The 16,082-nt window shown below is 37.0% G+C and overlaps 1 protein-coding gene across 5 annotated transcripts in view; it reads right to left on the reverse strand.

The window, feature by feature from the left end:
- CFAP20DC (CFAP20 domain containing) overlaps positions 1–12,659 on the reverse strand; it is a 300,976-nt gene extending 288,317 nt beyond the window's left edge. For 2 of the 5 annotated variants that reach the window (XR_001889627.1, XM_017894221.1), the window contains exons 1-4: positions 12,514–12,659; positions 10,061–10,150; positions 9,132–9,225; positions 2,221–2,293 (exon numbers count right to left, since the gene is read on the reverse strand). Coding sequence is in view for 1 of the 5 variants with exons in the window: in XM_017894221.1 (XP_017749710.1) it covers positions 2,221–2,293; positions 9,132–9,225; positions 10,061–10,150; positions 12,514–12,534 (278 nt within the window). In the remaining 4 variants the exon portion in view is untranslated. Of the gene's footprint in view, positions 1–2,220; positions 2,294–9,131; positions 9,226–10,060; positions 10,151–12,513 lie in introns of those variants that run through there. The other 3 variants (XM_017894224.1, XM_017894225.1, XM_017894223.1) reach the window with 3 other exon arrangements.
- Positions 12,660–16,082: the final 3,423 nt, after the last annotated feature.

Consider the following 16,082-nt stretch of genomic DNA (forward strand, 5'->3'; position numbering starts at 1 on the left):
CAGGCAACCTACAGAATGGGAGAAAATTTTTGCAATCTATCCATCTGACAAGGAGTAATATCCAGAATCTACCAGGAACTTAAACTAATTTACAATTAAAAAAAAAAAAATTCCATCAAAAACTGGGCAAAGGATATGAACAGATACTTCTCAAAAGAAGACACTTATGTGGCCAACAAATATGTGAAAAAAAGCTCATCATCACTGCAAATCAAAACCACAATGAGATATCATCTCACGCCAGTTAGAATGGCAATCATTAAAAAGTCAGGAAACAGATGCTGGAGAGGATGTGGAGAAATAGGAACGCTTTTACCCTGTTGGTGAGAGTCTAAATAAAACCACTGGGAAGATAATGTGGCGATTCCTCAAGAATCTAGAACCAGAAATACCATTTCACCCAGCAATTCCATTACTGGGTATATACCCAAAGGATTATAAATCATTCCACTATAAAGACACATGCACACATATGTTTATTGCGGCACTGTTCACAATAGCAAAGACTTGGAACCAATCCAAATGCCGTCAATGATAGACTGGATAAAGAAAATGTAGCACATAGACACCATGGAATACTATGCAGCTGTAAAAGAGGATGAGTTCATGTCCTTTGCAGGAACATGGATGAAGCTGGAAACCATCACTCTCAGCAAACTAACATAGGAACAGAAACCAAACACCACATGTTCTCACTCGTAAGTGAGAGGTGAACAATGAGAAAACATGGACACAGGGAGGGGAACATCACACACCAGGGCCAATCAGGGGCTGGGGGGCTAGAGGAGGGATAGCATTAGGAGAAATGCTAATAATAATGTAGATGATGAGTTGATGGCTGCAGCAAACCACCATGGCACATGTACACCTATGTAACAAACCTGCACATTCTGCACATATGTACCAGAACTTAAAGTATAATAATAATAATAATAATAATAATAATAATAATAACAAAAAGAATCCTGTTCCAAGCAAAAAGAAGAATGTGAAGAAATATAAGTGTGGAAAACATGACGTGTGAAAATAGATCAGCTTGGTCAATGGATTGAAATTGTGTAACATCCAAAAGAGTGATGCAGAACTACCTAGACCAGAATGGAAAGACATCTTACATAGATAGAGGCATACCTTGTTTTACTGAGTTTTGCTTTACTGCACTTTGCAGATATTATGTTTGTTACAAGTTGAAGGTTTGTAGCAACCCTGTGTCAAGCAATCTATCAGTGCCATTTTTACAACAGCACGTGGTCACTTTGTGTCTGTAGATCACATTTTTGTAATTCCTGCAATATTTCAAACTTTTTCAGTATTATTTATTTGTTAGGGTGACTTATGATAGTGATTTTTCATGCTGTAATTGTTTTGGGGTGCCATTAACACACCCCATACAAGATGGTGAACTTGATTAATAAATATTGTGTGTTTGATTGCTTCGCTGAAAAAAAAAATCATCTTTTACTTAGTAAAAGCAGTATAGAATCATCTTCCTTAATAAGAAAAATCATTTATTCTGGCATGGAAAATAAAACCTAAGCTCAGACCTTGGACAGCTATTAATTACAAAGAAAATGAGAAAATAGCATACCTTAAACATAACGGTTTATTTAAAATATATAAATTTATTAATAAAATCTTAAATAATACTCAATTCTATGCAAGTGTACCAAATGTTATTTTCATTCTCAATAACATCTCACACAATAGATAGCTCAACTGAGTAAAGGTTATATATTTTCATTTTTGCTAAACAATCTCCATTTAAAACAAATATACTGCTAGCTGTCTATATGTAAACAGGAAGGACTAATACTTCTAGACAAAGTAAATATTATTAAAATAAGATATTTCAATCAATTTTAGACCAACCATAGTTTTGAATAGCAGACAGTATAAAACATAACATCACCCTTCATTCAAACCAAAATCTCAAACTTTTGGATTATATATTTCTTCAAGTTATAGGTCATTTATTGTCAAAATAATAATCCTTTGATATTTTCTTAAACAGATGAAATTTGCTTTCTTTTCCTAGGGAAATGCCAGACTATAGTGATATCTAAGAAATATGATTAAATTAGTTTAATTACTTGATGTTGACTTAAGTCACTGCTCTTTAATGCAAAAACTGCCACTTGCAATTAATGATTGTTGGTACTGCTTCAATTGATCAAATGTCTAACACACAGAAAACATTCAAAGAAGTTCTGTGTATCTTACAGCAATTCAGTGGAGAAGTCTTGTCCCAGGGGTACGTAAATCTGAAGTACAAGAAACCTCTGGATCAATCCAACTAGAATGAGAGAGGAAAATACACACTGAAATGTTCAAAGCATTTATATGTGCATATAAACAAATACAATCACACACCATCAACAAGCTGAAGCTTTTAGCATTTCGGTAATACACAGAACTGCAATAGCACTACCTATGAGTTACAACCTCATTACGAAAGCAAAAAAATTGATGAAAATAAAATCAAACTCACAACAAATGTTGTCTTTTAAAGTCCCATCTGTGGCCTTGGTGAAATCTTTATTAAAATTTTAAAATAATAAGTTTTATTTATTATTTTATTAAGTTGGAAGAGAATGTACACATAGAGCTGCATTCAACAGAGACATAAAATTGAACTATAAATTCCCTTCAAGGCAGCCATAAAAGCATGTCGCAATTATTTTTATTCACTGGCAGTTTTAACTGTACTAAACAACTTAATAAAAAACAATAGATCAAGAAAAACAATTCTAATTATGACAACTACAACTGAAGGTTTGATGAGCCATAGCTAATTCATATGGTTTTAAATGTGTCCACAATGAGATGAATAGGGGAACATATTTTCATTTATACCTTTTGCTAATTAACATATATTTAATTAATTTAATGTTCACTGAGAACTGATAGCTTTTATTCCCTATTACTAGCTTCATCTGGATTAAAAATGTTTGCAGAGAAACCAGTCCCTATAGTACTTTTGACAGCTGAATTCTACAACTGCTTAAAAAAATCAGCTGATTTTATATTACCTCTCCAGACCTGTTCACTTAATGCCTTTCCTCTTAGGTTTTGAACTTTTGCTTGATCTCTCAATTATGGTGCTCTTAACAGATGTTTTTAGTATGACACTTCCTAAAACACGCAACTTAAAAATATATTTTCCTGCTGCGGGACTTTGGGTAGAAAATGGAGACGTCTTCATTTATCTGTGAACCTCTCCTACAAAGCCAATATACAGACCAACACATGGATTAAAAACAAAAAAAGGCAACTGGTCTAAAACTCATGCTATTTTATGTTATTCCAACGTAGTAAGCTTAACAAATTAAGGGATTTTAAAGTAACAACACATTTTTGGATAGTCTATATAAAGAACTTCTGGTTTATGATTTCCATTTTGCAACCTTCCTGAACAACTTACACAGTTCCTATGTTTTATCCCAAATTTACTTTCTAAACAATAGACATATTTGATAAAATATGCATAACATTTTCATCAAACATACAGGGATAACTTTTACTTAAAAGTACTAAGCTTCTGCTTAGTACATTCCAGAGGGCCCTCAGTAGTGTAAGAAATGTAGCAGAAATAAGAGATCACAGGCTTTGACCCTAGAAAATTCTCTAGAAATCTGATTTTACCATATTTATGTGAAAAGCCAGTGAGGCCACCAGAGCTCTGGTCTACAAAAGCAAAGTGAGATACCAAAATGAGGCCAACTTAAATAAACCATCCTCAATCAATCTCTCTTGCATCTTGCATTGATTGGCCCCACAGTATTTTTCCATTGCACAATGGCCTCTGTAAATAGAGCTGAGAGAACAGCAGGATAAGTGAAATCAGTCTTTAAAAGAGGTCCCTAATTTATGTCACAAATCTCACTGAATCAGCACTGTTCTCTTCAAACACAAAGAGTTACACACATAGGGCATTTTATATGAGCATTTTAGATATAAAAGAGTTCTACACTCAAAAAAAGAAAGCTTTGTAATTCAACTTTCTCACATATAGAAGCCCTAGTTTCCAAAAGGCTTCACTTCTAAGATTAAAAGAAATATGACGATACCATATGGTGATGATCTGACAAAAAAAAAGTACTTTAATAACATTTGACACAGACTGATCCTGTGTGTCAGATGCTAAATAAATTCTATAGTAACATTTATTTTCCAGTGGCTTAGTATATTTAAACTGACTATTCATGTCTACATTATATTTAAAATCACTCTAAGTATTGTTGAATGTGGAAATTGTTAGTCAAAAATGTCCATCAAGAACATAAAATTCATAAAATTTAGTTTCTTCCTGAAATATGCAGCTTTTACAGTTTTATAATCTGTTGTCTGTCAGAAACAAACTACTTATTTTTTTCTTCCACTTCAACAAACAAAACAGGAATCAGTTATCCGTTCATTATGGCCTATTCCATATCCTTCGAGCAAATTAGAAAACCTGTGTGGGCCCTTTTACTTTTCATCTGTAAAACTGGGTTAATAGTTCAGATTCATAACTCATAGGATTATTTATATGGATTAAATTAGGTCTATCATGCAACAAAGATTACTGAGCACCTACTACATATAAGACTCAATGCTGAAGTTTTTGCAGTAGATGAGACATACATGGTCTCTGCCCTTTTGGAGTTTATATTCTAGCTCCATGAAGAAGGTCAGGGTGCTATGAAAGCATATAACCCAGGTTCCTTGCAGGGGAAGAGGATGATTAGTGAAGATTTTCTTGAAGGACAAGCATTACAACTCAGCTGGGATGAATACACAGGAATTGACTGGGCAAGCAAGATGGGTGTAGGAGAGAGGAACAAATGTTGCTGGCAGAGGGAGTACTCCATCCTATTATGGAAAAGGATGGAGTAGGTTGGATAAACCTAAAAAGGGCTTAATGGGCTGGTAGGAGAGACAGAAGAGGAAATGCAGCAGGAGATGGGTCTGGCAAAGTAGAGAGGAACACAATTACGTGGGGTCTTAAAGACCATGTGAAGAATATAAGTCATCCTAAAATCAATGGTAAACCATTTGTACATTCATTCATTTATTCAACAAAGATTTACTGAATGTCTATTCTGGGGGAAAAATGCTCTAGGTAGAGGGTACAGTCTGTGCATGGGTGCCAACGTGATAGTGCACTGGACTATGTTTCAAAACAGCAATGGGACCTGTATGGTTGCAACAGCATAAACAAGAAAAGGAGTAATAGGAAATAGGTCAGAATTAAGAAGGGCACCAGATATTGCAGAGTCCTACAGGTTTTTGGGTTTTAATCTGAGAGAGACAGGACATTTTTAGTGGAGGAGTAACATTACTTTGACCCTAGAAAATTCTCTAGAAATCTGATTTTACCATATTTATGTGAAAAGCCAGTGAGGCCACCAGAGCTCTGGTCTACAAAAGCAAAGTGAGATACCAAAATGAGGCCGACTTAAATAAACCATCCTCAATCAATCTCTCTTGCATCTTGCATTGATTGGCCCCACAGTATTTTTCCATTGCACAATGGCCTCTGTAAATAGAGCTGAGAGAACAGCAGGATAAGTGAAATCAGTCTTTAAAAGAGGTCCCTAATTTATGTTTCTTACAATTTAAAAGTATTACTCTGGCTGCTAATTTGAACCAGACTGTAATAGAGAGGCCAAGTCAGAAACAGGGAGACCAATTAGGTTACTACAGTAATCCAAGCATGAGATAATGGTGGCTTTGACCAGTAGCACTGGAGGTACCAAGTGATCAGACTTTCAACCTATTTTAAACATAGTGCCAACAAGACCTTCCAGATAGACTGAACGAAGAGAAAGAAATATCAAAGCTGATTTAAAAGGTTTTTTCCTAAGCAAATGAAAAGATAAGTTGCTAACAGAAGAAATGGGGCAGCCTGCAGGAGGAGGAATTTCGAGGAGTAAAGACCAGAAGTTAGGCTTTGGACATACTACATTTCAGCTGTCCAAGCGTAGAAATGTCAAGTAAGTAAGATGATATTCAAGAAGACTAGAGTTTAGGAGAGAAGTCTGAGCTGGAAATGTAAGCTAGAGTAAGACAGAGATGGCATTTAAATCCATGAGCTGGAAGTTGATAACCAAGGGAGTAAGTGTAGATACAGTGCCAAGGACTGAGTCCAGGGATGCTGCAACATTAATTCAAGTTGGGGAAAAGAGGAAGAACCACAAAAGGAGGCTAAGAAAGAAGAACAGTGAAATGGGAAGAAAACTAGGAGTACGGACATCTTGGGTCTGAGTGAGGAAAGTTATGAAGCAGGTGTCAACTTTCTCAAATGCTGCTAATATGTGAAGTAAGATGAGGGCTGAGAACTGTCCACTGGATTCAGGAAAATAGAGGCAGGTCAAAACCATTGACAGGCTTTAAACAGAGGAAGTCATGACAAGATAAAAATGATACTAAAGTGGGGGCCCGAGGAGGCCTGGGGACACCTCATAAAGGTGACCTCATCCTCCAGAGCACCTGAAATGCAGAACAATGCCAGGCTTCAGGGATGCTACTCCCCCAAGACACATCATTTGATTCAGATGCCACAGGCAGAGAAAACAATGGTTTCAAACACGAGCCTCCAACAGAAAGCTCTGAAGAAGACCTCCAAATGATATATGTTTATGTGTAACAGAGCTGCTTCTCATATGGGCAACTCTATATAATGTGTTCTAGAGTGAAGAGCAGCAGGGATTTATTTATTTAGCTGGTGGAGGGTTTACTCAAGCCTCATTATCAAGGCCAGCTGGTTACAATGAAAAATTATGACCCAAATTGTCATAGCTTCATAGTATAGCAAATTTAACACACTTATTGAATGCCAACCATGGACCAGGCACTAAGTTAAGGGTACAAAGAAGATGATTCAGGAAGATCCCTGCCCTAGAGAAGTGCACAGTCTGATAAGTAATATTACAATTTCCTTTATTTTATGTGTTTGAGATCCTCAAATACAAGTTAAATCAGAAATCTTATTTTTTAAAATGAAAAGTTAAACACACTTAATTTCATTACTAAACTTTCTTTCTAAGTAGTACCTAATACAGTCGGAAACACAAATAGGGTACCTAATGTCAAGTTTGCATAAATAAACTGGATGTTTACTCTTAAAATAGGAATACATAATGGTAATTGAATTTAGAAATGTTAATTAAAAGCCAATTATCTATTCAAGGCATGTCATTTAATTTAAATTTAACCATACAAACTTCACATAGAAGGTCGTTTTACACAAGTAAAAACAGCTATAAATTTCTTTTATCAAAAATTCCAAATAATTAACCTTAAAGGCATTAGTGCAGGGCAGACTATATAAACTGTTTCATTCGTTACAGTGCTACATGTGATATAGAAAAGTCAGATTAACTTTTAATTATAAGGCATTGTACAAGAAATACATTAAAAGATTCTTCTGTTTTTTTACAATTAAAACCATCATCTTTCCATTTAAAAAAGTAATTACGACACATTAAACTTGGTTTGTTTCTTAAAAAAAAAACTTCAGATAAAAATGGAAAAGCAGAGCTTGTATTTAATCATTCAGCCTTTAGTAGAGGAGGAATCTTTCTCAGCATCAAGTGAGAAAGGTTATTAAAAGTGATTGATTTTTATTAAGGTAACCATGTGCATTGATACTGAGGACACTAAATGAAAATACAGGTGGGCTTTATAAGTTAAGAAAAAAACAAAGGAACAATTGGCTTAGAACAAAGTCATGTTCTTGAAAGTCAAATGTATCTATCTGTCTTACAAAACCAATATTCTTAAAAAGATGTCCTGTGCCTCTTGTAAGAAGATGAAACTACAGTGTCAGACAGGTTTCCCTGGATCATCTTAGTTCACCTCATTTATAAGTATAAATATATATATATGGAAATGCAAAACCCTACTATTACAGACAGAAACACACACACACACACACACACACACATGCAGAAACTATTAGGAAAGCATAATCTTTAAGTGGCAGTAAATTAAAAATTATTTTTAATGATGGTTATCTCTTCTTTTTTTTCCAGTCTCTTTCTTAGTTTAGAAAGAAACAGTGGCAAACCACTTTAAAATAAATCATCTTTCACCTATAACTTATATGGCTAGTTTGTGTCTTGGAAATCTAAAATATGCATGTAGTAGCTTGAAATGGTACATAAAGCACAGAACCTATATAAGTTTAGAAAACTGAATTAAAATCAGGTACCAACAACAGGTCTTTTTATGGAGCTTCATGCATGGTAGGTATTCGATAAATGTTCTAATGAATGAAAGAAGGAATAAGTAAATGATGAAAGTAAAAAACAACTATTTATATTTGCTAAATCACCTGAAATTTATATTTAAAAATAGGACATAGTTGATGAAAACTCTAGTTAATTGTTCTGATAAATCATATTTCTTAAATCAATCAGTTTACTCAAGGTCAAATTTAGTGGCAGAGCCCTGAATTGTAACCCTATCTCTGTTCATAACTGGGCTTCTGATAAATCTGGGTTATCTCTCAGGGTCTCTTCTGCTTTGAAATGCTGATTTTGATTTCTGAAGTAAATAAGAATTGAAATAGATTCTTTGGGTTTTTGTTAAATCACATATTCATACATATATTTTAATTATGATTAATATTAAAAGGTAATAAGCATATGAGTTGACATGTCACCAAATTATGCTTTATATCTTCTTTCTGATACATTTTTTCTCACAAATTAATTTCTTGTAATTTAGGAATCCTGATTTTATTTCCGTTTAGCTCTGATGAGGAACCAAGCTCAGTTTGTTAATTTGTAAAAGACCTTTTATGAGGATGAAAAGAGTTCATAAATATTAAATGTTTACAAAGCTCCTGGCATATAGTAAGTGCTCAATAAATGCTATTATCATCATAATTAATGGCTGTCAAGTACTCTTCTAAATCTTCTTTAAGATACTACTAGATTTCTAGAAGATGGTGAGGTAGAATATATTTTTTAAAAGGCCTAGCATACTGCCCAGCATACAATTGCCCTCTAAATTAAAAAAAAAAATTATATCACCTTATATAAACAGATGTCAGTAGAAGTCATACTAATATGCCTGTTTATGAGACATAAAAGCATAATTTTGCATACAAAAAGTTAAGTTTCAATATTAAAAATATTACTTACGGATTTGCTTATTCTCCTTTGGTAATTGAATTTTGTTTGTTTGGCTGCTGCCTTCCAGGACAAACACAAAACTTTTAACTTCTTTATCAAACTCCTATAGAACAAAATGAAAACAGTAGCTATCACAGGATATTTTACTTGGCTTCTACTATAAAATTGAAACTTCAGATCTACAGGGGAAAAAACATCCCATAACCAAAAACTTAAAAGCAGGCTCAGGCCTTAGTACTTTTATTCTGAGACTTCTTGGAAACTAGAATACAGAAGCATGGTGAAAGAACAAAGAGCAAGGGCATTCAAGGTCTGGACTGGAAAGTGACTGAAATTATGGATGATGGATTCTGGGCTGGAGAGAAAAGGAAGATAAAGAAAATAAATAAATTAATAAATTAATTAAACAAAATAAAACACAGGAAAAGCGGAATAGTCAATGGCCTAAAGGTCCCAACTTAGTTGAAGAACAGAGTGGAGTAACTGAGCAAGGACCTTAAGAATAAAGAGTGGGGGCAGAAAGGGATATTTTCATGTCTCACTTAGTAACTTCAGAGGTCCTACAGTTTGTGGTGATAAGGACCAGGGTAAGACAGTAGGGATGAATGCTGAAGTAGAGTGGAAGGAGTTGTTAAAGATGAAGAAATCAAGAAACTGAGAAGCCCAGGACTTGGAGAGATTTTTCTTATAGATATTGAAGTCATCTAAAATTATATATAGCAGGGCATGGAGTACAGAGAAAGGTTATGACCTGTGTGCCAAAGTCTTAGACAACTGAAGAGTGGTGTCGAGGACAGCTGCAGCCAACAATGTCATGAAAGGGTTTTGGAGTGAAAGAACAGGAAAAACAGTTGTGAAATTTGATCAAGCCCTTTCTTCTATAACCTTCACTCCCATTTCTTCCCCTGATATACGTGGCTCTAATTTCTAACACTTACTTTCCAAATCACAGATGGACTGCCAAGGATCTTCCATTTTGCTCCAGGATTTTTTCCTTGAGCACTGAAAATTTCAACAAATGCACCTCCCTAAAAAATGAAAACAAAATATTTAAAGTAAAAGACAATGCTAATGAGGAAGTATTATCCATCACAGAGTCTATAACCAGTGTTGCTGGCATCTGTCAGTTAAGCTGATCTGGGATGAAACATTATCCCTGTTACTACTCCTACTTTATATGTTGATTGTATCTAAACCACAACCATTCTGATTTGGGTCACCTTGGATTAATGGTTTAAAGAATCTATTTTTAAAATATGACAAACATTAAATAAATTGTGCCATACAAACCCGACAGTATCTCAGTGGGGGACTCATTTACTTGACACGTACAGATCATTGCAAACATAAAATGTTTTGCAACCCACACTAAAGGGTTTAAATCCAATTCTTGAATCAGGCCAATACATTCAGGTAGTTATCTCTGAATACAAGTTTTCTAATCATACTGACTGGGGCTCCAACACCGGCTTTTTAACTATCTGACCTTGGAGTTATTTAACTTCTTGATTCTCCATCTGTAAAATGGGTTGTTGGATTACATAAGATACTAAACATCAAACCTCCAGCACAATACTGAGCTCCCGGCAGGGGCTCAACAGCACCACCAGAGATTATTCAAAAAATGGGGAGAGAAATTAAATAGTTTAGTACTGGTCAATAAAAAGGCCTGGGAGGCATTTGGGAAGTCCTATTTTGAACATTTCTACAAGATATTTTTATATATGTAATACAAATTAATTTTTATATATGTAATACAAATTAATGTGCAGATCTAGAAAATCTGTACAAGAGAATATCAAATATCGTTTCTACAGACAGCCTACTGGTTCCCCATTGTAAACATGAGAACATGGAAGGACACACTTACGTAAGCACACTGAATATATTACTGAAGGTCCATAAGCTTTAATTATTTAAGAAAGGGAAATTAAATAATTATCTCTGAGGAAGAATTTATCACAAAAAAATGAGAATCTGATATGAGGACTAAATATGGTTTGAATTATAAACAATATGTGAGCAAGTCTAATTTCTGTACGGAATTTCCAGCTTTTAATTTTCCTCAGTAATATAAAGATATTTTTGCCTCTGAGTTTTAACACACAATCACTTGAAGGTGAGACATTTAATGTCTTCTTCCTTAGGCGGTATTATGTGCAAACTGTGTATGGGATAGAATTACTATAGCTTGTGAGGGCAGGTCATTTTTCACCATGAATTTTAAATTTGAGACAGCTAGTTGTTTTAAAAGAAAAAAGTCCTCATACTTGGTGAGACAGCAAACTGTCCCTGCTGCTTTTTACTTTCCCATGTTCTCCAAGTTTCCTGTAGTGGGTATATGCCTTTTTTGATCATATACTTTACCTGTAAGAAGTGAGACAAACTCTCTAAAAGTGGTCTAGCCCAATTAGTGATAACGAATGGGACAGAAGAAAGAGAACTGCAGACTACTCCGACAGCACTCATAAGGAGGCAGGTAGTGTTGGGTGAATGAAAAGGCAGAAGCAATAAAGAGGTGGAGATGGGTGAAGAACTGATTAGATACAGCCAAAAACGTTCAACAGAACAGCAGGACTAGCATGGTAAGCAGACTGTAAACAAGGAGTGTAACCTCTCGCAGAGGCGAGGACAGGAGAGCAGGAAGGGAGGTGTTCAGTGAGGTGAGGAAAGCAGGTCACTGAGACACTCTAGGATATTCAAAGTGACTGAGGACGACCCAGAAGCAGGGTTTCTCCAAGTGTGATCCTTGGACCCCTTGCATAGGAATCACTTGGGGGAAGTAGTTAAAAATGTAAATCAAGTGACCCTCATCTACAGATTCGGATTCACCAGATCTGGGATGAGGGTCAGGAAATCTGCATGTTAACAAGTACCCTAAGAAATCCTGATGTACTCCAAGGTCTGAGATTCACTGACTCCCAGTTCTGGAAAAATAAAACAGCACATAGCCAGTGCTTTCCTTCTTGATGTAACAATGCATGCGTTTACTCATTCACTCTTGTAAATCGTTTCTGAGATGCCAATGTTGCAGGAATACTGAGTCTCCAAGGCGCTTGTTAAAACTTAACATTTCTGGGCCCTACCCTCAAGATTCTGATTCAGAGGTTTCAGTGGGGCCTAAGATCTGCATTTTAAGTAGACTCACAATTAATTCATATACCTTAAGAAACACTGAGTTGGAGAGTGAACAAAAGCCAAATCATACGCCTAGACATTGGTACTTTTCCTTTCTCTCTGGGCCAATAGCATTCACCCACTAATTCTGTCTTACCCCGGAAAAAGACCGCATTATGGGGATAGAGGGTGCACTGTATCCTCACCCCGATCACGGCCTACTTCATGTAAGAGGAGAAAGGTATAGACAAGTTGGAGAACCGTTTCGGGTTACCTGGTACTCATTTTTGAACATTCCCGAAGGGGGCCCAGGGCTTGGGGGGCACAGAGTTCAGGGTTTCCAGCGAGTGGCGTGACCCGGACGGCTGGAAATCGGCCGGCGGGAACCCAGCCCGACGGGTGGGGAAGGGCTTTGTGCTTGGCCCCGACTTGGGCAAGCTCTTCTCACTCCCTCTGGCCCCCGGTCAGCTCCATCTCCGGCCCTCGACCAGCACCATTGCGGCTGCAGCCTCCGGGGTGCCCGGGTCTGGGCAGGGCGCAGCTGCCTGGACTGACTCCTGGTCGTCCCTGGGGAGTGATTGTGGTGTGTAACCTACGTGACGGGGCGCCCAGTTGCGGAACCACAGACAACCGCCCGCCGGCCCAAGAAAGGCGGGCGCGCTCCCGCTGCCGCCCCACCCCAGAATCTGACCGCGAAAGGGCAGCGCCGAGCGCCACTAGCGTTCCGGCCGCGCCCATTGGTTCCCACCGGGCGCCTGCGCGTTGCGCTCTCTAGGCTTTTCGCCAACGGGCGCGGGATACGCGGTGACGTAGCGTTGCCCAGGCAACCGCGGGACTCCTAGAGAAATGGCGGGCGATCCAAACGGTGACCTGCACTCTCCTTAGGTCATGACCTCTGCCAGCTAAGAAGCCTAAACTCAGCGTGGATTAGGGCTATGCCAGGTACTGCACTCTTCTGTAGTACCTGTCGGCTTGGTCTCTCCTCTTGGTAAACACTGATAACTGGTAGGTTCCTGAGGGATACAGTCACGGACTCATGGAACCCTCACGCGGCCTTTGTTTAGAGGGTTCCCACATTTGGGTTCGTTGAGGCAGTAAGAGGGTCTGCTGGACCCTTCCATTGTTTCAGAAGACCCTAGGAAGCCAAGATTTTTTTGTTGAAAATAATAACTTTTTGAGACTAGCACTCGCTTAAATGTAACTGTTAAGTTATTTTATTTAGTTTCTAGATCAGAGCCACTTCTTACAGGGAAGGTACTATTGCCAATTTTTGGCTAAGGAGCTGTGGCTCAGAAAGGTTAAATGGCTTGGCCAAAGTCATATGGCACCAGTTAGGAATTCTTATCTGATGCTGTACTCATGGTTGAGTTAGGTCAATGGCATAGATTAATGCTAATCAGGTACCACTCATAAAGTCCCTGCTATAGGCTGAGTGGCTCACAGGTTCACAATTCTGTGAGGTAAGGGTTAGTCTCTTTTCATTTGAGAAGATTGAGATTCAGAGTTGATTAGGAATTTACTCAAGGATGCAATGTTGAGTTTCATTTATGTTTGAGTCTAAAGCCCAATATCATTCCACTTCACCCAAAAACCTCAAACATTTATTGTCCTATCATATGCCAACTATTATGGATTATGTAAGGGATACGAAAATGAATGCTATTCGGACCTGCTCCTTACCAAAGATAAGAAGAGCAGATAAGGAACAAACCTTCTTGAACATTCTAAGCCAAATAATAGATGGAAAGGAAATAGAGGTGGGGGTCATGGCACAGCTATACGTTGCGGTATGGTGTCTAGAATCCAGATTTCTTGATTTCTAGACCAGCAAACTTAGTTCAACAGCAGTTTCTTTTAAGTTTCTGTGCTGGAGGCTTTGACAATTATGATCAATAGACGTGGTCTCTGTCTTACAAGACTTACCTATGGGGGACATTTATCCGCTGATTCTTTTAACAGATAGTTTCTAGAAACATAAGATATTTCAAATACTATGCTAAGAGACTGGGTGTGCAGTGAATGGCCCTACCTTCATGGAGCTTACATAGGGGAGTGAGACAGATGATAAATAAAATAACAAATAATTACAACTTGTGATAAATATCATGAATTCAATCACAGGGAGCAACATTGGGTGAGTATATTAGTTTCCTGTGGCTGCTGTAACATTACCTCAAACGGAGTAGCTTAAAACAACAGAGGTTTATTCTCTCATAGTTCTGGAGGCCAGAAGTCCAAAATCAAAGTGTCAGTAGGGCCACACTCCCCCGGTGGCTTTAGAGAAGAATCCATTCTTTGTCTCATCCAGCTTCTGGTAGCTGTTGGCACCCCTTGAATTGTGGCTTCATTTGGAGGCCAGAAGTCTCAAATCAAAGTGTCAGTAGGGCCACACTCCCCTAGTGGCTTTAGAGGAGAATTCATTCTTTGCCTCATCAGCTTCTGGTAGCTGTTGGCACCCCTTGAATTGTGGCTCCATTTCTCCAGTCTGTGTCTCACCTCCATAATCACATTGCCTTCTCCTTTTCTGTGTGTGTTTTCCCTGTGTGTCTCTTATAAAGAGGTTGTAATAGTATTTAGGGCCAACTTTGATAATCCAAGTCAATCTCTTTATTTCAAGATAATTTAATCATATCTCTAAAGACCAGTTTTTCCAAATAAGGAAACATTTACACGCTCCAGGGAGTTAATGTGAATATCTTTTTTGGGCAGCTGTTAATAATAAGGATGGCAAAAGGTATAATGAGAATCTGGAGAATCTAGGGAACATCTTAAGGCTTCTAACAATCTACTTGGGTCTCTGAAAAGGGTCTTTTGACACCGTAGTTGAAGTGAAATCCACAACTTTGCCCTACTTTATTTTCTTTCTTCCTCTTATGATTACATGAGTTAATTAATATGTTTATCATTTATCTACAACCAAAAGGGTAAATAACCTCAGTTTGTCAATGAAAAAATGAGCTACAGAATTGAAAAATGAACAATTACAGTGAATCAGTAAGTCTTATTATTACTCAGGTGTTTTTGGTTTTGATCACCTGTTTATTCAACTTAACACTAGAAGGAAACAGTGTCCATTTATTTCAATGTCCTCACTTCCTAAAGAGAAAGTAATAGTCCAAAGCCAAACATTGTCACCTGACTGTCCTAATTTCTGACAAGTTCAGGAGACTCAGAGTTGGATTTTCATTGGCAACTATGGTATAGTGCTTGTCCAGGCAATGGGCAAATCTGAAAGCTGGCCAAGTTCATCAGTGTTATTTTGCCTATGGTGAGAGCCACCATTAACAATGACAGTGGTAGCAATAAAGCAAAAATAAGAATGTGCAGTACTTTAACAGTATGAATTCAAAATCAGAGAAAGGAGGAAATCCAACTTTACAATAGCAAGTACTCTTCAATTTGATTGAATGCAAGCTATGAACAAAAGCTTGGATTTGACTGTGACTTCAAGGATATCTAGCAGAATTCTGAAAAAAAGAAAAAAAAGGAAAAAGCCAGCCTGCCCAAACAACTTGGCTTAAACCAAGTTAGTTATGTTCATTATAAAAGATAAACCAAGTTATTTATGTTCACTATAAAAGACAGTGAAACAATTTATGTAATTGCTACAATTTTTTAAGAAGTTGGTACATTTAGTAATTGCATTAAATTGCTTAACTTAATTTGACAACATTAAGAATTAGTCACTTTACAAGCTGTAAAGTGCTTGTCTTTGTTCTATAAAGAAAGTGATTTGAAAAAAAGAAAGTAATTTGGTGGAAGTATTTGGTGGTATATTAGATATTAAAGGATATTGGATAGTATTTAAAATGGAATACGACCTAGAAACAGTTTTAAAGGGTG

This window comes from Rhinopithecus bieti, unplaced genomic scaffold, assembly GCF_001698545.2.
Source record: "Rhinopithecus bieti isolate Rb0 unplaced genomic scaffold, ASM169854v2 scaffold_21649, whole genome shotgun sequence".
Taxonomy (NCBI): Eukaryota; Metazoa; Chordata; class Mammalia; order Primates; family Cercopithecidae; genus Rhinopithecus; species Rhinopithecus bieti.